The sequence below is a fragment of the Aethalodelphis obliquidens genome, unplaced genomic scaffold, assembly GCF_003676395.1.
Source record: "Aethalodelphis obliquidens isolate GAN/ISIS:26980383/991018 unplaced genomic scaffold, ASM367639v1 scaffold16, whole genome shotgun sequence".
Classification (NCBI taxonomy): Eukaryota; Metazoa; Chordata; class Mammalia; order Artiodactyla; family Delphinidae; genus Aethalodelphis; species Aethalodelphis obliquidens.
The window spans coordinates 34,083,303-34,105,319 of record NW_020837960.1 but is presented as its reverse complement, the minus strand read 5'-3'; the positions used below and the strand labels follow the sequence as shown (position 1 = coordinate 34,105,319).

The 22,017-nt window shown below is 38.3% G+C and overlaps 2 protein-coding genes across 5 annotated transcripts in view; one reads left to right on the top strand and one right to left on the bottom strand.

Moving 5' to 3' along the window:
- RNF17 (ring finger protein 17) overlaps window positions 1-15,958 on the top strand; it is a 106,840-nt gene extending 90,882 nt beyond the window's left edge. The window contains exons 27-35 of the mRNA XM_027116771.1: window positions 1,932-2,051; window positions 3,030-3,110; window positions 5,423-5,548; window positions 6,711-6,767; window positions 8,551-8,667; window positions 9,818-9,986; window positions 12,071-12,206; window positions 14,074-14,263; window positions 15,690-15,958. Of these exons, the coding sequence (XP_026972572.1) occupies window positions 1,932-2,051; window positions 3,030-3,110; window positions 5,423-5,548; window positions 6,711-6,767; window positions 8,551-8,667; window positions 9,818-9,986; window positions 12,071-12,206; window positions 14,074-14,263; window positions 15,690-15,788 (1,095 nt within the window). The 3' untranslated portion in view covers window positions 15,789-15,958. The remainder of the gene's footprint in view (window positions 1-1,931; window positions 2,052-3,029; window positions 3,111-5,422; window positions 5,549-6,710; window positions 6,768-8,550; window positions 8,668-9,817; window positions 9,987-12,070; window positions 12,207-14,073; window positions 14,264-15,689) is intronic.
- Window positions 15,959-17,805: 1,847 nt separating this feature from the next.
- The window catches only part of CPAP (centrosome assembly and centriole elongation protein), a 54,290-nt gene continuing 50,078 nt past the window's right edge, over window positions 17,806-22,017 (bottom strand). For 3 of the 4 annotated variants that reach the window (XM_027116767.1, XM_027116770.1, XM_027116768.1), the window contains 4 exons: window positions 20,446-20,586; window positions 20,282-20,366; window positions 20,077-20,197; window positions 17,806-18,579 (listed from right to left, as the gene is read on the bottom strand). In XM_027116767.1, coding sequence (XP_026972568.1) covers window positions 18,384-18,579; window positions 20,077-20,197; window positions 20,282-20,366; window positions 20,446-20,586 — 543 coding nt within the window. In that variant the 3' untranslated portion in view covers window positions 17,806-18,383. The remainder of the gene's footprint in view (window positions 18,580-20,076; window positions 20,198-20,281; window positions 20,367-20,445; window positions 20,587-22,017) is intronic. The other variant, XM_027116769.1, reaches the window with a different exon arrangement.

Sequence of the window (22,017 nt, the reverse complement as noted above, 5' to 3'; positions counted from 1 at the left end):
AGGTACAAGCTGGACTTCATTAAAATTAAAAACTTCTCCTCTGCAAAAGACAATGTCAGGATAATGAGAAAACAAGCTAAACACTGGGAGAAAATACTTGCAAAATACACATCTGATAAAGGACTGTTATCCAAAATATACAAAGAACTCTTAAAATTTAACAGTAAGAAAACAAGCCAATTTAAAAAATGGACCACAGACCTTAACAGATACCTCACCAAAGGAGACATACAGATGGCAAATAAGGATATGAAAAGAAGTTCCACATCATATGTCACCAGGGAAATGCAAGTTAATACAAGATAGCACTACACATATACTAGAATGGCCAAAATTTGGAACACTGACGACACCAAATGCTGGTGAGGATATGGAGCAACTGAAACCCTCCACTGCTGGTGGGAGTGCACAGTGGTACATCCACTTTGGCAGACAGTTTGGTGGTTTCTCAACAACTAAATCTACTCTTAACATATGATCCAGCAGTCGCACTCCTTGGTATTGTTGACCTGAAATAAACAGACTGCCAGATACGTCTCTAGCAAAGTTGGGTTTATTCAGGATCAGCAGAGAATTACAATTCAGGGTCTGCAGGAACGTGCAAGTTCCTGCAAAGCAAGGAAAGGAGAACACGTTTATAGAGAAAAAAAGGAAGTGGGTATGGCTCTAGTAAACAAAGAGTCCGTGGCTTTTCATTGGCTGAGTCCTTCCCAGGAAAGAAGAAGAGTCTGTATTCCTCCTGTTGGGCTCTGCTATCATCAAAGGACATGGAGCTCCCCCTTTCTGATCTCCCAACTCTGTTTAAGTGAGGTTTCTGTTTATTAAATTTTTACAGTATTTACCCAAAGGAGTTGAAAACATGTCCACACAAAAACCTGTTTATAAGAGCTTTATTCATAATTGCCAGACTTGGAGGCACCCAAGATGTCCCTCAGTAGGTGAACGGATAAATAAGCTTGTAGTGCATTCATACAATGCAATATTATTCAGTGCTAAAAAGAAATGAGCTATCAAGCCATGAAAAGCCATGGACGAACCTTAAATGTATATCACTAAGTGAAAGCAAGTCTGAAAAGGCTACATATACTGTATGACTCCAACTATATGACCTTCTAGAAAATGCAAAATATGGAGATAGTAAAAAGATGTTTGCCAGGGGTTGCGGGGAGGGAGGACAGAGGATTTTTAGGGCAATGAAAACACCCTTTGTTTTCACAGAGCATCTTTATACATTTGTCAGTCCCACAGGGTGTACATCACCAAGTGAACCCTAACGTAATCTGTATGGACCTTGATTTTGACGTATCCATGTAGGTTCATGATTATAACAAATTACCACTGTGGTGCAGGATGTTACAGTGAGGGAGGCTGGGGTGTGAGGGAAATCTCTGTACCTTTCTCTAAATTTTGCTGTGAACCCAAAGTTCTTTAAAAAATGAAGTCTTTAGAAAGTTATTTTACAAAATTTGAGGAACATTCGATGACTTAAAAACAAGTTTCTTTCTCATAGGACTTCTCAGAACCTTTATTATGCAGTGTGATTCTCCAGGAAGGAAACATTACATGCAGAGTTTCCCAAACTGTGAAACTGAGGAATACTGAGAAATGTTCTTTTATTAAATGGAAATCAGGACTTCTAAAATACTTGGAAAAACAAAAGAAAAATTTTAAACATCCTCCAAAAATTTGATTATTCTCAAGAAAAGAAAAAGCTTTTGTTCATTTGTAAGAAAACCTTTTGACAGTGAGGTTTGATACACTATGGGATGAGGAAATACAGTGTTACTTTTTTTCCTAGAGATTTTTTAAATCCAGATTTATATCTCCTTCTAGAATGTCTTTTCTTTTTTATTCTCTTTAATACCAGGGAGTCCTTTCTGTCCCCTAGTTTTTAGTAGTATGTTTTAATTATGAACTTTGTCCTGTTTCAGGTACAATATTTAGATCACGGATTCACTGAGAAGATTCCACAGTGTCATCTTTACCCTATTTTGCTATATCCTGATACACCCCAACTTTGTATTCCTTGTCAGCTCTATAATACCATACCTGTGAGTAAACAGGGATTTATAGGATGATTAATTTTAAAATACTGTCTTTATTAACATAGTTTTCTAGAAATTAGAATGTAAGATGAAATCCCTTTCAGTGCAACAAAAATAATATTTAGAAATAAGCTTACAAAGATAGCTAAAGGGCCTTTAGGAAGAAAATGACAGAATTATACTGAAGGATATAAAAATATCTGAATAAATTAAGAGAGATAATGTCTTCATAGATGGGAATTTTGTTTGGAATTGTTAATTTTTAGTTACGGTTCAAATAAAATTTCAAGAAATTTGAAGCTGGATCAGAGAAGGGAATGGTATATTAATTATCTCTTGCTATATAACAAATTAAGCTTAAAATTTAGTGGTCTAAATCGACAATAAGCTTTTTAAAAATTTCATACAGTTTCTGTGGCTCAGGCATTGGGAACAGCTTAGCTGGGTGTTTTGGCTCAGGGTCCCTGATGACTCTGCAGCCAAGATGTGCACCAGAAATGCAATAACCCAAAGGACTGACTGGGCTGAAGAACCTGCTTCCAGATGCTCACGTACAGGGCGCTGGCAGGAAGCTGGGCCTCCTCGTGGGCTTTTGGCAGGAGGCTCCAATTTCCTGGCCAAGTGAACCTCTTAACACATAAGACGTAATAGTCACTGCTCCTTAATAAATACACATTGTAGTCAGTGTACAAGCACTGCTTTGGCATATTGGCCTCTTTTAAAAGTTTTATGATGCTTTGTTTTTAGTGCAGGTTTATCTTTTTAAAGCATAAAATGCTTTAAGAGAGTAACATGGGGAGAAGCTGAGACAAATTATTAGTTTCTTAAGATCATTTTTATCATATACCCATGATATTCTCTGAAAACTGCCTATATATTTTGTCCTTCTCTCTAGTGTTATCTGTTTATGGCTACTTTTGTGTATCTTCATTTACTTCCTGCTTTTATTTTGTGAAAGAATCTGAGTTTATTAATCCCAAATAGGTCGGGAATGTCTGGCAACCAGATGCAGTAGAACTCCTTCAGGAACTGCTTTCAAAGAGAGAGGTGGAAGTTCACATTATGGTAATTTGTATTTAAAGCATATATCATTGGGACTTCCCTGGGAGTCCAGTCGTTAAGACTTTGCCTTCCGATGCAGGGGCTGTGGGTTTGATCCCTGGTCGGGGAGCTAGGATCCCACATGCCTCTCGGCCAAGGGACCAAAAAACAGAAGCAATATTGTAACAAATTCAATAAAGACTTTAAAAATGGTTCACATCAAAAAATCTTAAAACAACCAACTTCAAAAAAAAATTAAAAATAAAGCATATATCATTGATTTAGTTAATTAGCCATAAAGTGTTACAGGTAATATAATTTGAGGGATTTTTTTATGAAGAACTATGTTCCTGTGTGATTATCAGTTACTCGTTAACATAAAAGAAGTTACCACTTTGGTTCCTAGGCTCATTTTAAATAAACCTAATTTTGAGCAAGTTCCTGAGAACTTCCATAAGCAAGTAACTTGGAAGATTCCTTATTAACAACTTATTTTGACACAAGGAGAGTACTAAGGAAGTAGAGATGTTTATAAACACATGGTAGTTTTCAGGATGGTGCTGTGTGTGTAGCACTGTGTTAGGTGCAGGTAATTCCCGTCCTCAAGGGCCCTGTCTAGTTAGTGAAACAGTGAGACACAAGACAAAACCCTGAAGACTTTACACCACAACTTGCTGAGAGCCAGGCAGCTGGTAAAAAGAGTGAGTGTAATAGGAATGTAGAAATGGGAGTTGATGAAGTGCTCCTGACCAGGTAGGTGCAGAGACAGAAATGGGAAATGCATCTGCTAGAACAGTAGAAGTTTTGGGAGGAGCAGCAGTGCGAATAGGGTTTAAGAGAAGTAGACGTCAGGCAGGAGGCCCCGCTGGGGGTTCTTGAGCAGTGAGGCAGTGAGAAGATTCTCCTGGAGCTATGTTGGAGGGTTCAGGCAGAAAGATAGAAAAACTTTAAGGAAGTGTTTCTGTTGAAAGGTGTGATGGCAGGCTAATAAAGACCTAAAAAGAGCCACAGACGCACTTAAATAAGAAAGTGGAGAAGCCTCTCCGCCTCTGGTTATTCACAGCCTCTGTGGACAGTCACGGAAGTCCTGCAGAGATGGGAACTGTTCAGGTTATCCAGGTGGCTTTCTTTACTGCTTAGTTTATTAGCCTAGGAAAACAGTGTGGCGTATACCAAGGTACTGGATTTCTCAGAAACCATGCCTGTGCCTGCCCTTGCAGGCCTGCTGCCGTAGCGGACCTTCCCCAGAAGTGTTCCTCCTACCTTACGTGCTCATGGCACGGACCCGGTGCCTCTTACCTGCTGGGCTCTGTCCTGGGCCTGCAGGCGCAGCAAGAGCCGAATAGAAGCTCCTGCCTCCGTTGAGCTTCCATTTTAGTGATGGGAAGTAAAATGAAAAAAATATATATATATATATGATATGTTAAATAGTAGTGCTGGCTAGAAAAATGAATTCGGAAAGGCTGATAAGGAGAGGTGGGTGGGGGAGGAGATAACATTTTAAATACAGTGGTCAGAGAAGACATCCCTTAAAAAATAAAATTTGATTGAGACTTCCGAGTGGTGAGAGGACACACCACGCCGTTACCAGATCAGTGCAGAGAGCCGCAGGGCAGGAGACGCCTGGAGTGTCCAAGGAGCAGACGGACGGACGGAGGTGGGAGGCCACCTGTGAGAGGTGCAGTTGTCGCTGCGCGGAGGTGGATGTGATCTGACCTCACAATCTACTGTTTTCACTTTGCACTGGTGAAAACTGGACGGTAGAAAAAGGTAGAAGCAGGAGATCAGCTGGAAGGCGATTACACTTAACTCTGAGTTAGGACTAAGGTGGTACCGAGTGGAAACAGTGAGGAACGATCAGCTTATCAGTCATGTGCATTTTGGTACCTAATGTTTGAAAATGGACCCACGGGTTTGAAAGCCACTGTATGACTCCTAGACTGTTGTTAATTTCTTCTGATTCCTGCCATTTTTGGATTTTTAACTAAACTTCATTTCTTTACCCCTGAGCATAACTTTTTCTTTCTCCTTCTACTTAGTATAAATTATTAGTATTATCTAAAGATGATGTATAGCAAATTGTTTTCTTTACATAACTAGAAAACTCTACCTTATGGACATGTAAATATATTTTATAAAAACCAGAGTAGTAGTAGCATTATTGCCTTGTTATCTGCCAAAATACCAGGAAGAAAATTTTACAAAACGAGTCACTAGTCAAACTAGTAATACTGTGATTGTCAGAAATCTAATTTCATTTTTGCTGACTGTAAAATTTTAATCTTCAAGCAAACTTTATTTTTATAGTAATAATCTCCTTTATTGAACTTAAATAGGAATTACCAGAAAATCCATGGGAGAAATTATCTATTCATCTCTATTTTGATGGAATGTCACTTTCTTATTTTATGGCACACCATAAGTGTTGTACTTTTGAACATTCTGCGGAAATACTGAAGGAAGTAAGTGAACTATTTTTCTATAAAATTCTAAACTATAGAAAAAGAAACTGGTTAAAATGTCATATTTTGTCTTTTGCCTCAAGCCTTCCATATAGTTCTACATGCCTGATATGTTAAGAGGGTCTAGAGGATTTGTAAATTCTTTGAGAAAGCAATACCCTATATCATGCTTTATAAAGTCCTAAAAAAGACTTCAGTTGCATTAAGAGTCACTTAGTTTTCTATATCTTCAAACCTAATGAGAAGCTCATATGTTCTCTAACGTTGTTTGAATATAGATGTAAATTATAAAATCATAATGGAATTCACTGCCAGAAATGACTCTCTCCCAAGATAAAATGGTTTTGCCTTATATTCAGTATTATAACATTTCCCCCAGTTTGCTTTCTTACAGGGAACTCAGAGCCAGATTTTAAGCTTAGCTTCAGTAAATAGGCCGTTCCCAGTTGCCTGGTGCTTCTGTTTTTAATATTTTAAAAAACATAATTAGTCTGTTACAGATACGATTTCACATTGCAGGCTGCCACAAATACTTTATAGAAACAGGGTACTCATAAATAAGAATGTGAACATTTTATATAGCAAGATATTTTTAGACTTGCAGTTCACTTGTTAGGTTTCTGAAATTCATTTTAGTGATAGTACACAACCAAACAGTGGATGTTCAGTTCAATATAGGAAACTACTTTCTTCTCTCAAATAGGAAACTATGACATAACTTTGTACATGCAATGCTCACAGCCAGTTGTTTCTTTTGAGCATAGAGGGTGTGTGTGTGTGTGTGTGTGTGTGCGCGCGCGCGCGCGCATGCATGCCCCCACGTGTTTGTGTAAAGGGTGTTTCATCTGTTAAACAGGTTTTATAAAGATTACTTAGTCTCTCTGCCAGGTGTACTCTTCAGTGTGAACATTTAAAAGGAAAGGTAAGAGCTCCCACTCTTATTATAAACAAATGACAGTTGACATGCTTTTAGCATAATTTTGAGGATTCTTGTTGCAATATTAAGATCACTCAGAACACTAAATTTTCCCATAGTTAAGCTGAAATGAATGCCAACAAGGTCATGCACGCAGTTTTTGTGGGATGAAATATGAAAGTGCCTTAAAACAATATTACATAGTTAAAGATAGTTTTATTCATTAATAATACTATATTATTTCAGAAACCAACAGATTACAATACAAAGTGTGAGGAAGAGAGATGGGAAATAAGGTTTCAGGTAAGTTTCAATCCAAATATTTTGAAAATTCGGACACTTCATCAGTACAAATAATCTGATACAAGATCAGGTAGGTAAGCATAACAGCTTTATTAATTTACATACCATAAAGTTCAACTGTTTAAAGTGTACAGGTCAGTGGTTTTTAATATATTCATAGAGTTGTGCAATCATCACAACGATCTGATTCCACAACATTCCGTCTCAGAAAGAAGCTCCATACCAGCAGCGGTCACTTTCCATTTCCCCTCCCCCAGTTTCCTGGAAACTTTCTGTGGGTTTGTCTATTCTGGACCTTTCATATAAAGGGAATCACAGCCCTTTGTTACTGGCTTCTTTCATTCAGCATAATGTTTGCAGGGTTGAATCATGTTGTAGTATGTGTCCTTTTTATTGCTGAATAATATTCCAGTATACAGATACACCACATTTTGTTTATCCATTCATCTGTTGATGGATACTTGCGTTGTTTTTACCTTTACAGATAGTGAATTAAAGCAACTATGAACGTTTGTGTACAAATTTTTAAGTGGATGTCTGTTCTCAGTTCTCTTGAGTATGGACCTAGGAGTGGCATTACTAAGTCATATGGTGACTATGTTTACCATTTTAAGGAACTGTGAAACTGTTTTCCAAACCAGCGGCATCATTTTACTTTGGTACTAGGATTGTACAAGGGTTCCACTTTTTCCATATCCTCACCAAGACTTATCTGACTTTTTTCCTAGCCATCTTAGGATAGGTGTGAAGATACAAGTCCCTTATCAGATATGATTTGCAAATATTTTCTCCCATTCTGTGGGTTGTCTTTTCACTTTCTTGATGGTATCCTTTGAAACACCAGAGTTTTAAATTTTGATGGAGTCTAGTTTATCCTTTTTATCTTATTTTTTCTTTTGTCACTTTTGCTTTTTGGTGAAAGAAGTGTTTTCATAAGTAAAATTTTATCATTTAAAATTTTAAGTAGAATTTAATTCCTATAATTATAAAAATGACATGCTTGTTGTAAAGTGTTTTGTAACAAATCAGTAAAATTCAACAGTAGGTAGTCACTTCTTGCTGAAATCTAAGTGGTTCAAATGTTTTGCCACCAGTTTGGAAATGTTAAATAGTAATAAGTGAGTCTACAAATTTGAATATGATTGTTTTAGTATTAATCACCATATTCAAGTTTTTTTTAACTTACTAAAAGAAAAATCCCCTATATTTTTATATGTATATTTCTTTTAACAACTGCTAACTGCCTTGATCCTCTTTGGAATCATATAACTTTTAATTACTCCTCATGCTTTTATAGAGCTTAAGAGAGAGCACACTTTTTTCATGATTTTTAACTTAAATCTTCCTTTGTCATTTCATATATTAGTTTTTATTATAAAATACTCTAAAAATAAATGAAATATCACAGAAATGTGAAAAGAAAGAAGTTGCCCCAATTCTACATCTTGAACACCCCAGTCCATCCCACTAAGCAGCCGCAATTTGTTAATCATTCTTCTAGAGTTTTATGTGTTATATGTAAATATTATATATAAGTAAATATTCCTGTGGGGTTTTTTTTTACACAAAATCTTTTTTTGGGGCAGGGGACAAAAGATTGCTAAAGATCTTTTGATTATTTATCACATTTTAGTCCCACTACAACAAAATTATTTTGTGATTTTCAGTGTCTCAGCTAGATTTTTGCTAAATGAAAGTAAATTGACACTGTAATAAGCTTTAATAACGTGATGGGTTTCTGTAATAGTCACTCTGAAATTGGAATTTATTTTTGGTGTTTTAGGAATTGCTCTTGCCTGAAACAGAGACTCCTGTTTTACCGCCATATTTGTCTTCACCTCTTCCTCCCCCTGGAGAGCTCTACGCTGTTCAAGTTAAGCACGTTGTCTCACCCAGCGAAGTATGTGATTCCAGTAATGCTGGTGGTTAAAAACATGACAGGCGGTCTCGGTCTTTAACTCTAGGGTTGATTCTCCACATTTCCATCTTCCTGATTTTCATAGCTGACAGCTGGTGGCCGCTAGGTTGCCTGCCCTATAATGTCCTCTTCAGACACTTGTCATTATTCCTTAATCACTGTTGGGTTTTCCAAGTATTGTGTAGCTTTTTCAATCAAATATTTAGATTGTTAAGTTGGAACTTATTTCCACCTGTGAAATCTTATTAAACATCTCATTCCCCTGTCCTCTTCCTACATTGAACTTAGGTGCTCTTTATTCGCTGTTTTTCCATACCACTTATCACCTTGTAACAACACACTGTGCCACTTCCTTATTTTCTTTGTCTGCTTCTTCCCACTAGAATGTAATTCCATGAAGGCAGGGATTTTTGTCTGTTTTGGTCAGAGGTGTATCCCTAGAACCTAGAATACTGCCTGATATAGCAGGCACTCAGTAAATATTGACTGAATGAGTAAGTACACTAAAGAAAATTCAATTATATATGCTTGGCTAACAAGAGAGAAAGAAATGACAAATTAAGTGGCCAGGCAGTCCCTCAGCCATTTTTACACAGTAAACCATTCTTTTCACAGACAAGAAGAATTTGCTCCATAATTTCATCAGAGAACATAGTAGTGCAAACTATTGTTGGTTTTTATGATTTTTAATTAGTTATTAGTCGCCACATAAATTACCCCAAATTGAGCAGCATAAAACAACACACGTGAAAGTCGGGAATCCAGGATCTCGGGTTGCAGTCGGGGTGTGTGTTGGGGGGTGTGCAGGATCCACTTCCAGAGCCTGAGTGCTGGGCCCCGGCCCCGCGGGCCTCTCCTGGGCCTGCTGGCGCGGGTCTGCACGCTCCCCTGGTGGGCTGAGCGCCACCAAGGCGGAGACCACGCCTTTGACAACCTGGGCTCGGTGGTCACATACCGCCGCCGCTGTCGTGCTTTACAGTCACAAAGAGCAAGTCTGGTTTGCTGTGGGGACTTGACTCTGTGAGGACTGTGAGGCCGTTGCTGGGGACTGGCTGCGCAGTCGTTCTGTCCACATCATGAATACTAAAAATTACAGAATTTGAACTTTTTCCCTTCCCTTCTCCCCACTTAGGTGTATATTTGCCTTGACTCTGTAGAAAACTGTAATCTGGTTAAGCAGCATGATGACACAGTTGACAGTGGAGTCAGCTGGGAACCTGAGCCTGAGAGCCTTGAGGAAGCGCTAGGGAGGTTCAATGTGGATGTGGAGACATTCCCTCCTCTGACGGACTTCAGAACAGGTACTAAACTTTCAGAGTAAAATGGGATTCCTAATGAAGCCACTGTTTTGTTTCAGTGCTGACGACACTGGGTTGTTTCTAAGGTTAACTGGTATTTTTATCACCCTCACTTGATATGCATGGTCTCTTGCCTTGGGGCGCTTTTGTTTTTCAAAGCTCAGGTCGAACTGTAACATTGACTGCATGAAGATGGCTTTTCTGAGCTTGCAATTTCGCCAGTAGCTCAGATTGTGAGTTGTTACTTGGACCTGAACGGCACTTATTTTAATTACAAGCCACCTAAGCTGCTAATTGTGGTGTGGGTAAGCAGAACCCAGATCGTGTTGAGTCCTGCCAGCATGGGTGAAACCCTGCTTTTTTCCCTTTCTATTTCCCTATCTTTATTAAATATATGGCATTCTCCTATGAGGAAAATGCATCTAGTTACTGGTGATGACGGTTCCTGAATACAAGGAGTGGTGTCTACACATTTTACCAGTATGTGATGTATAGGGATGTATTCATCCTTGGTATTTTGTTCCTATCAGAGGATAATTTAGCAAAGGAAAACATCAGTCTGACGTCCTGTCTGATTTTACTTAATGAGATTTTAATCACTTGTGACCCATGTTTGGCTGATGAACACCACTTGCTGTTCCCTCTGCCTGGAAAGTTCTGGGATGTGTAGCAGGGTCTCTGCTCAGCTATCCCCGAATGGCAGCTCTTCCCTGATGCATCCCACCCCACCCCCTCCTCCCCTCCTCCCGGCCTTTAAGGCAGCACCACAGCAGGGACTCTGTGCCACAGCACTTAAGGAGGGCACCTGGCACAAATAGGTGCTCTTAAGTATTTGCTCAGTGAGTGAAAAAATAAACTCACTGTCACTTTTCTTTTGTAAATTAATTTATAATCTGGAAGAAACAATTCCTTCCTCACTGTGCTCTTCTCTCAAGGGAGGCTGCACCAACAGTCCATGAGTAATGTGGTAATTCACGGAGCTATACATACATGTGTGCATTTTTTTTTTTTTTTTTTTTTTCGGTGTGTGGGCCTCTCACCGTTGTGGCCTCTCCCATTGCGGAGCACAGGCTCCGGCCGCGCAGGCTCAGCGGCCATGGCTCACGGGCCCAGCCGCTCCGCGGCACGTGGGATCTTCCCGGACCGGGGAACGAACTCGTGTCCCCTGCATCGGCAGGCGGACTCTCAACCACTGCGCCACTAGGGAAGCCCATGTGTGCATTTTTTCTATGGTGGTTCTTCAATTAAGTATGCACATGTACAAATTGATTCATAGACAAGTGCTTATTAAATATGTACGGAATCTATATTGAAGGAGTTGAATAAGGAATCTATTTAGGTAACACATTGAGGATATGTGGTTGAAGTGGGTTGGAAGTATATTGTGAAGAACCCTGTAAATTGCAGTCTAAGGACTTGGTACTGCAGACAGTTAAGATGCCATTGAATTAAACTACAGAGCAATGGAATTGGATTGGAGGAGAAGGAAATTAAAAGTAGGAATAACAGAAACCATTTTACTATCATTTGCAGAAGACAACTGCCCAAAGGAAAAAAAATCGGGGGCATATAAGAAGTGGGAACAATGGAAGGATGGTTTAAGCCTTGGGTGGTGGAAGAACTAGGACTCTGAGAATGGAGAGGTGTCTTCCTTCCAGCCTTTTCCTAACTTAGGAATTAAGAAAAACAAGGTTTATAAAGTATAAACAGAAAAAAGAGCATAAGCCAACATGTGGCTGTTGAGTGTTTAATTCTGAATAATGGGTAATTGGTGATTATATTTTCTTTGTACTTTGCTGTATTTTTTTTAAAAAACGTTTTTAAGAAAATAAAAGGCAATGTGGGGCTTCCCTGGTGGCGCAGTGGTTGAGAGTCCGCCTGCCGATGCAGGGGACACGGGTTCGTGCCCCGGTCCGGGAAGATCCCACATGCTGCGGAGCGGCTAGGCCTGTGAGCCATGGCCACTGAGCCTGTGCGTCCGGAGCCTGTGCTCCGCAACGGGAGAGGCCGCAACAGTGAGAGGCCCGCGTACCACCAAAAAAAAAAAAAAAAAAGGCAATGTGATTTTCCCCTTTTTGTCTTTTCAGAAATGCCTTGCCTTGCAGAATATGATGATGGCGTATGGTACAGAGCAAAGATTGTTTCCATTAAAGAATTTAATCCTCTGGCTGTCCTGGTACAATTTGTTGATTATGGATCAACTGAAAAGCTGACAATAAACAGGTTAAAAAAACAAAAATGTAAACTTAGTTGAATTAGGATTCTTAGTTTTCTATTCTTTTTTTTTTAATAATTGAAAAGATTTTGCCTCTTTTTTTAAAAGAAAAAATCTATTTTAAAGCTGCTTATATATTGGGAGTATTTTCTACCTAAAAGTTATTTTTTATTGTGGTAAAATATACATAACATAAAATTTACCATGTTAAAAAATAAATTTTAAAAAATTCTTAGAGAAAAAATTTACTTTAGCCATTTTTAAGTATACAATTAACTGGCATTAAGTATTCAGTGTTGTGTGACCATTGCTACTGTCCATTTTCAGGACTTTTTCATAACCCCAAATAGAAACTGTACCCCTCAATAACATTCCATTTCGTTTCCTTCAGCTCTCGGTAACCCCTCTTCTACTCCCTGTATGAATTTGCTTATTTTAGGTTCTTCATCAAGTGTAATCATAAGTATTTGTCCTTTTATGTCTGATTTATTTTACTTAGAATGATGTTTTCAGAGTTCACCCAATTGAAGCATGTGTCAGAATTTCATTACTTTTATGACTAAATAATATTTCGTTTTTACGTATAGACCACATTTTGTTTATCTGTTCATCTGTTGATGGACACTTGGTCTGTGAATAATGCTATGAACACTGACATACAAAGAGCCGTTTTGAGTTCCTGCTTTCAGCTGTTTGGGGTATTATATACCTCAAAATGGAATTGCAGGACCATATGATAATTCTGTGTTTAACTTTTTCAGGAAATGCCAGACTTTTCCGTAGTAGCTATACTATTTATATTTCCACCAGCAACGCACAGGAGTTCCATTTTGTCCACATCCTTGCGGACACTGTTATTTTCCAACTTTTTTTATTATTGTTTGTGATACTTTTTTAATAGTGGTAAAATACACATATCATAAAATCTAACATCTTAACCATTTTTAGAAGTATAGTTAAGTAGTGTTAACTTTCTTTACATTGTTAGTGCAACCAATCTCCAGAACTCTCTTCATTTTGGAAAACTGAAACTAACCCTTTGCCTATTAAACGATCCCTCATTCCCTCTTCATCCAGCCCATCAACCACTGTTCCGCTTTCCCATCTCTATGAATTTTGATTGTAGGTATCTCATACGTCTTTTTGTAACTGGCTTATTTCACTTAGCATGATGTCGAGGTTCAACTATGTCATAGCGTATGTTAGAATTTTCTTCTTTTTTAAGGCTGAATAATATTCCATCATATGTATATAACACATTTTATTTATCCATGCACCCATCAGTGGATACTTGGCTATTGTGAATGATGCTATGAACATGGGTATACAAAAATCTCTTCATGACCCTGCTTTAAATATACTCAGAAGTGGAGTTGCTGGATAATATGCTTATTCTTAGTATTTAGAGGAACCACCAAAATTCCCCACAGTAGCACTTTACATTCCCACCAAATGTCCAAGGGTTCCAGTTTTTCTCTGTATCCTCACCAACACTTATCTTCCGTTTTTGTTTGTTTGTTTAATAGTAGCCATCCTAATGGGTATGAGGTGAAATCACATTGTGGCTTTGATTTGCATTTCCCTGATGATTAGTGATGTTGAGCACCTTTTCATTTGCTTGTTGGCCATTTATATCTCTTCCTTGGAGAAATGTCTTTTTTAATGTGTATTTTCTCTCATTCTGTACGTTGCCTTTTCACTCTGTTGATTGTGCCCTTTGCACAGTTTTAAATTTTGATATTATCAAAATTTTTTCTTCTGTTGCCTGTGCTTTTGGTGTCATATCCAAGAATCACTGCCAAATCCAACACCATTAACTTTTCCTCTAATTGTGACATTCCTAACATTTTAATTTAAGGATTTCTTTTGTGACAGACTTCGTCAAATTCCTCTTCATCTTATGCAGTATCCAGCCCGAGCCATAAAGGTTCTCTTGGCAGGGTTTAAACCTCCCTTAAGAGATGTAGGAAAGGCAAGAATACCGTACTGTCCCAAGTGGAGCATGGAAGCGTTGTGGGCTATGATAGACTGTCTTCAAGGAAAACAACTTTATGCTTCTTCCATGGTAAATATCTGTCTTAATTAGCCAAAATACTTTCAAAGCTATTTCAAGGATCCCTGTTAACTTTCTAAAGTGCTTTTTATCTCTGCAGCTCTAGATGCAAAAACGCTTTAAAGCATTTGATGTTGTAAATACTATAGGATTAATCTTAAGGCTTGTTCAAATGTCTTAGTTTATATTTTACAACCTTTTGATTAGCCCTGCAATGATACAAAATATCAGTGATGTAATGACTAAGATGAAAAATGATCAAGATTAGTATCCTATAATCAAAGAACTGATAATGAGGAAAACACGTAAACTACTAATACAAGGTAGAATGAAATAAATGCTATAAAAAAGGTATAGGTATCTTTGGGGTGTGGGTGTGGGGAGAGAAGCAGGAGCGATGAATTCTGTCTGGAGAGATCAGGGTAGGGTGTTTGAGCCCCTGCTTAGGAGACACTCGAGTGCTTATTCAGTTAAGTACGACCGGGAGAAAGTGACATTTGAGCTGCATCCTAAAAGTAGAAAAGACCAGAAAGGGGATTCTGGTAAGAGTCAGAGAAAGGTTCAAATGGTGCTCATAACTGTACTGACTTTGAATTGTTTAATGCAGTAGAAGGTCCAGAAAAGAAAATTCAGATCATGCTTGGTATAAATATGCTTTCTACTTGAGGCTTAGTCACAAAGGGGTGGCTCAAAGGCCATATCTGGCTTGTAACCATGTTTGATTTAGTGCACAGCTGTTATGAAATTGGAAAATTATACAAAAAGTCTTATTTCTAAGTACTACAAAATCTTCTGGAATGACAGCTAGCACCAGCGGGGCAACAGCAGTCCCTCTAGGTGGGAGCATGCTCTTCGGTTCACCCTAGTCCTCACCACTGCTGTTTCAGTCCAGCTCGCCCTGGTTTGGGGACCCGAGATCTGGGGGATTTCTGATATACTGGCTGTGACAAGAATGAGCTCTTAATGGAGCAGTGCTATTACTAGAAAGTGCTTTTTCAAAACCTCTGTACATACCACGTTCCCGTGTGTGCAGTGGTGTAAATAGCTTATGCAGGGTTTCTCTCAAAAAGCCAGTGAAAATAACAGATGTTCTTATAAATACATGTGTATTCACCTCTATGAGTAACACTCAAAATTTGCTGACTGTATGCATAAAGGTATGCTCTATGTGTAGAATGTAAATGAATTTTAACAGAGATGGTAGTATTAAAGCCCACTGGCTCAATCTAGGAAAACTTTGGGGAGAGTTACATTTTAAATAAAGTAAAAGATGGAAAGAATGAGACTTAGCAAGAAACCATCAAGATACCTTTTGAAAGTAACAGCGTATAAATTATAAATAAACTTAGAGAATGCCTTGTCCCTCCTGCCAGTTGTAGGAGGAACAGGCAGCAAAGACATGATGGTGTTTTCTTGACATGTATCTTTTTAATTTTAGGCTCAGGTACCAGAACAAATAGTGACATTATATGAAGATGAACGGTATCCAGTTCATATGTCATTAGTAGAAATGGGGCTTGCAGACCAAGATGAGTGATGTAAGTACCACGACTTCTTGTTCACCCTTATAGTCAGCATACGGCAAGTGACTGATGTAGCAGAGATTCATACTGAATTGCCCTGAAAAGCACCTTTGGCCTTTCCTTGACTTGTCAAAGGAATGACAACAAAGCTCGACCAGAGTCTCTCTTGTAGATCTCTCCTTCATAGGCCCTTCTTACCTATTGAGTACCAGCAACAGAGAGGTTCCATAGCTATAAAGACACTTGGGACGGCTGTCCTGACCATTCATGGTGCCAGATGGTTATGGGGGCAAGGAGGAGAGCAGCAGAAAGCAGGCACTATGAATAATTTAAGCACAGAACTCTATGCTACACGTGCAGCACTACTGGACAATCAGTGCCCTGATAACAAGGTTATTAAAGTCCTTCGGTAAACAGCTCACTCTTTATCCATTCACATAAATGTAACGTGATTCAGTAACTGTATTTGAACCTTAAGCAAAGGTTTAAAATAACACACCTTTTGTTTTTCAGGTTTACAGTACAGAGCATCTATAGCAGCCCAGAAGAAAGTTTTCTGTTATATGTAGACCGTTTCAGGCTTATTTTTCTTGACTTGTTCTGCAATAGTGCTGGGCTTTTTTTTTCTGTTCTTTACATGCTGAACTGTTAGGAATTGTTCAAAAAAAGTTAATAAATATTTGCTTTCAAGTATTTACTTATTTTATTTTACTGTAATTTTTAAATGAAATATTTCAGGCACATTAGAAAAAACATATTTAGTTCATTTTATAACTAATGTACATTCAGCTGAAGAAATAAGACGACATCAGCATGGTTGTAGGCCCCTGTTCTACCCTTCCCCATTCATTCTGTTTCTTACAGAGGAGGTGAATACTGTGAATTTGGTGTTTATCATTCTTATATAGCGCTTAATAATTTTATTGTATATGCACACATCCATAAACAAGAGCTCTGTATATTTTTAAGTGTGTGCAGTATCACACAATTACCTTTTTCCCCTACTTTATTTCCACTATATAATGCATATTGGTATGCATAGCTCTATTTTATTCACTTTCACTGTTACATCCATCTGTGCATATAATTTATCCTGTTAAGATATTTAGGTCGTTACCAGTTTTTTCTCAATTACAGATACTCTACTGTACAACCCCTTATGCACCTGTGAGGGGTTTTCTAGTAAATATACTTTAGTGGAATTTAGTACTAGGTCATGAGGCAACTGCTTTCCAAAAAAGGGATTTTACCAGCTAATTCTACCATCAGTAGTCCAAGTTCCTTGCCAGCATGTGGTGTGGCCAGACCATTGTTTGCCAGTTTATGACACGAACGTAAAAAGGTACCTCATTGTTGAAATATGCATTTACTGGTTTTAGTTTATTGCTTATTAATATCCTTTGTTTGTAATTACCTATTTTAACTAATAGGGATTCTTTATATATTCTGGTTACTAATCCTTTGTCAGATACGTGTTTCTTTTCCTAGGCTGTGACTTTACTCTCTTTTGTGTTATCTTTGGACAAACAAACTTTTGACTCATCAACCTTTTAAGGTTTGTGCTGTGTCTCATTTAAAAATCTTTCTCTCAGGAGCTCCCTGGGTCTAGGGGTTAGGGTTAGGCACTTTCACTGCTGTGGCCTGGGTTCAGTCCCTGGTCTGGGAACTGAGATCCCCCAAGAGGTGTGGCACAGCCAAAAATAATAATAATTAAAAAAATAAATAAAATTTAAAAATCTTTCTCTATTCCTGAGGTAATATATATAATTATTTATTTTCTTTGAAAAGTTTTTTGTTATTCAGTTTTAAATCACCTGGAATTAATACATGTGGCTTTTTTAAAAATACTGAGTTACTGCCAGCACTACTGTCACTGCACTAAGTGACTAGACCAAACTTACTATGTAAATCTACTTGTAGGTGACTTGCCCCCCACCCCTTCAAGGACATCTTGCTTCTGTCAGCCCCGCCTTACAGGTAATAAGGTCAAGGCACCTGTGGTCTATCAATCAGTTAACACTGGCTGGTTAGTTTTCACGCCCCGCCTTTCTCAGCTGTCACCCTCGTGACAACTGCTTTTTCCTCCCATGAGATTTATCTGCACTCATAGAATGAACTCTTCTGCCTGTTTGTTTTACGGTTTATTTGTACTCAGTCACTGTTTTAACTTCCAATTCTGTGACCTCTGTGGTAGATAATGCTTTACTTTTAGTACTAATTGAGCACAGTAATATTTTGACTGGAGAAATCCTCTTACTCCTTCAGTAAACTTTCTAAGCAAGCCCTTCATAGGCCTGGCAGGTGGTGGGAAAATCTGTGATACTGTGCTTCTTGTACTTCTTGGCTCTCATAACCATCTCCAACCAATGAAAGCATCCACTTGTTAAAAGTCTGTACTGGTTAGAACCGTAGAAAGACAAGGTAGGTGAACTAAAAATGAAAGCTGTCCCTGTGCATTTCAAACATTATGAAAAAATTCCAAACAATCTTTTCCACTTATATATACACACAGTATATATAAATTAAACCACAGAATCCACAAGAAAATGTACATTTTTTAAAGAAGAAAATCAAGTTAATGTTATTTCATGATTAGCCACACACAAGGATCATGACAACTTTGTGTCCATTAGAACATTACCATCCTTGTCTTTAACTCTTACGCGACCAGATGAATATTTGGTTTCTTGAAGACCGTTTGCATACACAGTTTTAACAGTGCCATCTGGATACTCCCGTCTCTTGAACTGGGCCGTGTGTAGTTCTCGTTGGCCATTATTAAACTCTATGATTTTGTTGCCATCTCTGTAAATTTAAAGTAGAATTTAATTTCTTTAAAAATATGGAGTATATACAGCAGGAGAACTCTGGCAGTTATTCCTTCTCCTAGAACATCCCTGGTCCTTATATAGGTATAATTGGGACTCCTCAGCACAGAATGGTTTTTTCTGTTTTGGTTATTTCTCAAATTTTATATGAACACAATGGCTCTGTGCCACATACAAGTGTTAGCCAGTGCCCTATCAAGTGTGGCCCTAGGGTGTCAGCATCACCCAAGGGCTCATTAGAAACGCAAATTATTTGGCTGGGGCCCAGCAACCTGCTCTTGAACAGTCCCCTCCAGCTGATTCGAGAACCACTGCTATAAGTGAAAAACGGCAAAGTAATCCTGAATGAATTGCATATTTGAAAGCTGCTAAGAGAATAAAAGTCTTCATCACAAGAAAAATGTGTAAGTATGTGTAATGATGGAAGTTAACTAGAATTCTGTGATCATCTTGCAATATATACCAATATCAAATCTTTGTTGTACACCTGAAACTAATGTTATGTCAGTTATATCTCAATTAAAACATGATAATCCTGAATGAATTAATACACGGGATGTGCTTTAGTGTAGATGAAAAAAGACTTGCCATGAGTTAATACTTGAAGATGGACAGACGGATATGGGGACCTTTTCATATTATTTTCTTTCTACTACAGAAAATTTCAATCGAGTCAATTTTTTTGAAAAGTTTCTAAAATCAAAGTGTACTGTACACAGAAGAAATAAAGTTTGAGGAAAATCTTTAGTTGAGCACCAGATAAAGTTTCAGACCACATTAAGGGAAAAACACAATCATGACCATGAAAAGTTCCTACATTATTGCCAAGTTTATATCACAGAATTCAAGTTAATGGGTACTTAAACTGTTACACTCCAGGAGAGGAGGGTGAAACTAAAAACAGGACTCTCGATTTGACAAAACTCCACCAAGGTTTCAATTAAAATGGTGCTTATAAGATGCTCTTCACTGTGGATTGAAGAAGTTGACTCTAACTTCAAGACATTTAACACTCAGAAGGAGAAAGAAAGATAATTGTTGATTTTAAGGAATTGGCTTAGGGTGGCCAGAGAGTAAAGTGCTTACGCTGGGACAGGGAGACCCAGATAATCAAAATACAGAGTCTGGTTATTGTTAAAAATTGACAGGGCAGCTTTCCTTCCTTGTGTCTCACTCACTGTTTTCAAATTTCACCAGATTGATTTCTAAACAAATACTTGCCATTTGCCTTTCGTGAAGTGCTGTTCAGACACCCTTTAGAGGTCTGTAGGCTAAAGATTATCCTAGACGTTACAATGCATTTATCTCAACCTCATCCTAAACTCCAGAATGCTGAAAACATGTCTCACCTGCTCTCAAATTCTGAACTCAGTGAAATGTTGAATGACTTACACAAATGTTTTAAGATTTTTAAAATTCAGCTGGTAATAAAAGTTGAAAACTAGAAAATCTAGAAACAAAACAGGTAACGTACCGTTGCCCTCTGACGATTGTACCATCTGGGAAAATGCTTTCTTCTTGTCCATCAGCAAACAAGTTTTTGACAGTCTGATCAGGAAACGTGATTTCTTTTCTTCCATCTGGGAAATGTTTTTCTGTAGAAAAAGGGGTTACCATAAATATTTTATTTTTAAAGAAAGGAAGAATGTAATAACTGAGAGGGCACAGCAGGTTTTCACCTATCTGTCCGCTTGAGAAATGTAAGACTTCCAGTCCTTCTGGGTACGTGGTGTGGGTGGTGTGTGTGGCTGCGTAGTAGTAGATCTGCAAAGACACAGAGTCAGCACTGCCTCCTCTTCAGAGGTGTTTACGCTACGGACAAAACACGCCCGTGGAAACCTACCACTCTCCCATCCGGCATGACCTGCTTGACATCACCGTTGAAGAAAGTGACAGTGACCGTCTTTCCATCTGCACTCGCTTCTTTTCGGGTTCCATTTGGAAACAATATAACACGGCACCCATTCTTATAAACTTTTTCTATCTACAAAAAAAAGAAAAACCAGGACTATCAATATGTAAAACTTCCTGAGACCACACGACAAAAATATCCCTAATACTTTTAATTGCCTACTTTGACATTTTTCATAATAAAAATTAAAACATTTCTCAGAGGGAGAGAAAAGTTAATAAGTTCATAATAATCAGCTTCACCTATCTACACATCACTGTTCTTAGGTCACCTGTTCCCCCAAAACAAACTTTTTTTTCAAGCAAACTGCAGACATCACTTCTCCTGTAAACATTTCAACAGGTATCTCTAATGGAAGTATTTTTAACATAACCAAACCGTTATCATCCCTAATAAGCTGTAATTAATTCCTTCATAACCATATTTTCCATAAATGCACACAAAGAAGGCCTTTTACAGTTTACTTGAATCGGGATCAAAACAAGATCCACACACACTTGATGTGTCTCTCCCCTCAATTTCTAATGGTCCCTTCCTTTCCCCCTTTTTTAATGACAACTGTTGAAGGAACTGGGTCACTGAATATGTAACATTTCCCACACTCTGGATTTGGCTGATTGCTTTTCCATTATAGTGTCATTAAACATGTTCCCATATCACTTTTTCCTTAAAAAACCCAGTAGTTAGTTAGCTCTCGAGGCTTGATTAAATTCCAGCTGAATTACTCTGACAAGAGTACTTTTTAGGTGCAGCAGTGGGCCTTGTATGGCAGCACGTCCAGAAATCCAGTAGGTATGCGCTGCCTCCTGACCTCAGCGCTGAGCGGGTGGCATCACGAGATCCGTCAACCTTTCGTCTAAGGTTTTAGGAGCCACTGATGACTACCTAGACCCTCGTGTCATCAGAAATTGTAAACTGGGGATTCTCTAATTTTCTCATTCCTCTTCCATTCATTAGCTGCGATTCTTCTTCTAAAAAAGAAAACCTTCCCTCGTCAACAATTTGTTATCCTGAAGTAGAGTTTGTACAGGAAGAGCCTAACAACTTACTTCTGACTGTTGGTCTCGTCCTTCACTCATTCCTCAAGATTTGCAGTGAACTTTGGCCTTCTGATTTCTATTAAAGTGGATCAGATTAGAGTACTTGGAAAAGTACATGTTCTATAAACCCGAGGAAAAATTCCCTCATCACCTCCTCAGTAACCCTGTTTATGTTCCTCCTCTTGTCATTTTCACTTTTTAGCTGGAACACCCAGCCAGGCCGTTTTCCCACTCAAAACCTTTCCTAAGCACAAGAATAAAATTGTCAGGCTGGGGGTGGAGAGCAGCTGATCCAGGAAATATTTAAGGAAGCCTGCAGGAAGGGTAGGGCCGAGAACTGAGGTTTTGAAAATTACCAAGGATTACCAAGGCTTCTTAGCTATGTCTGGAGAAAGAACAAGAGTTTAAGCAACTGGATTGTATTCCTCCTTTTGTTGCATCATCTCTAAATTAGAAATGGCAG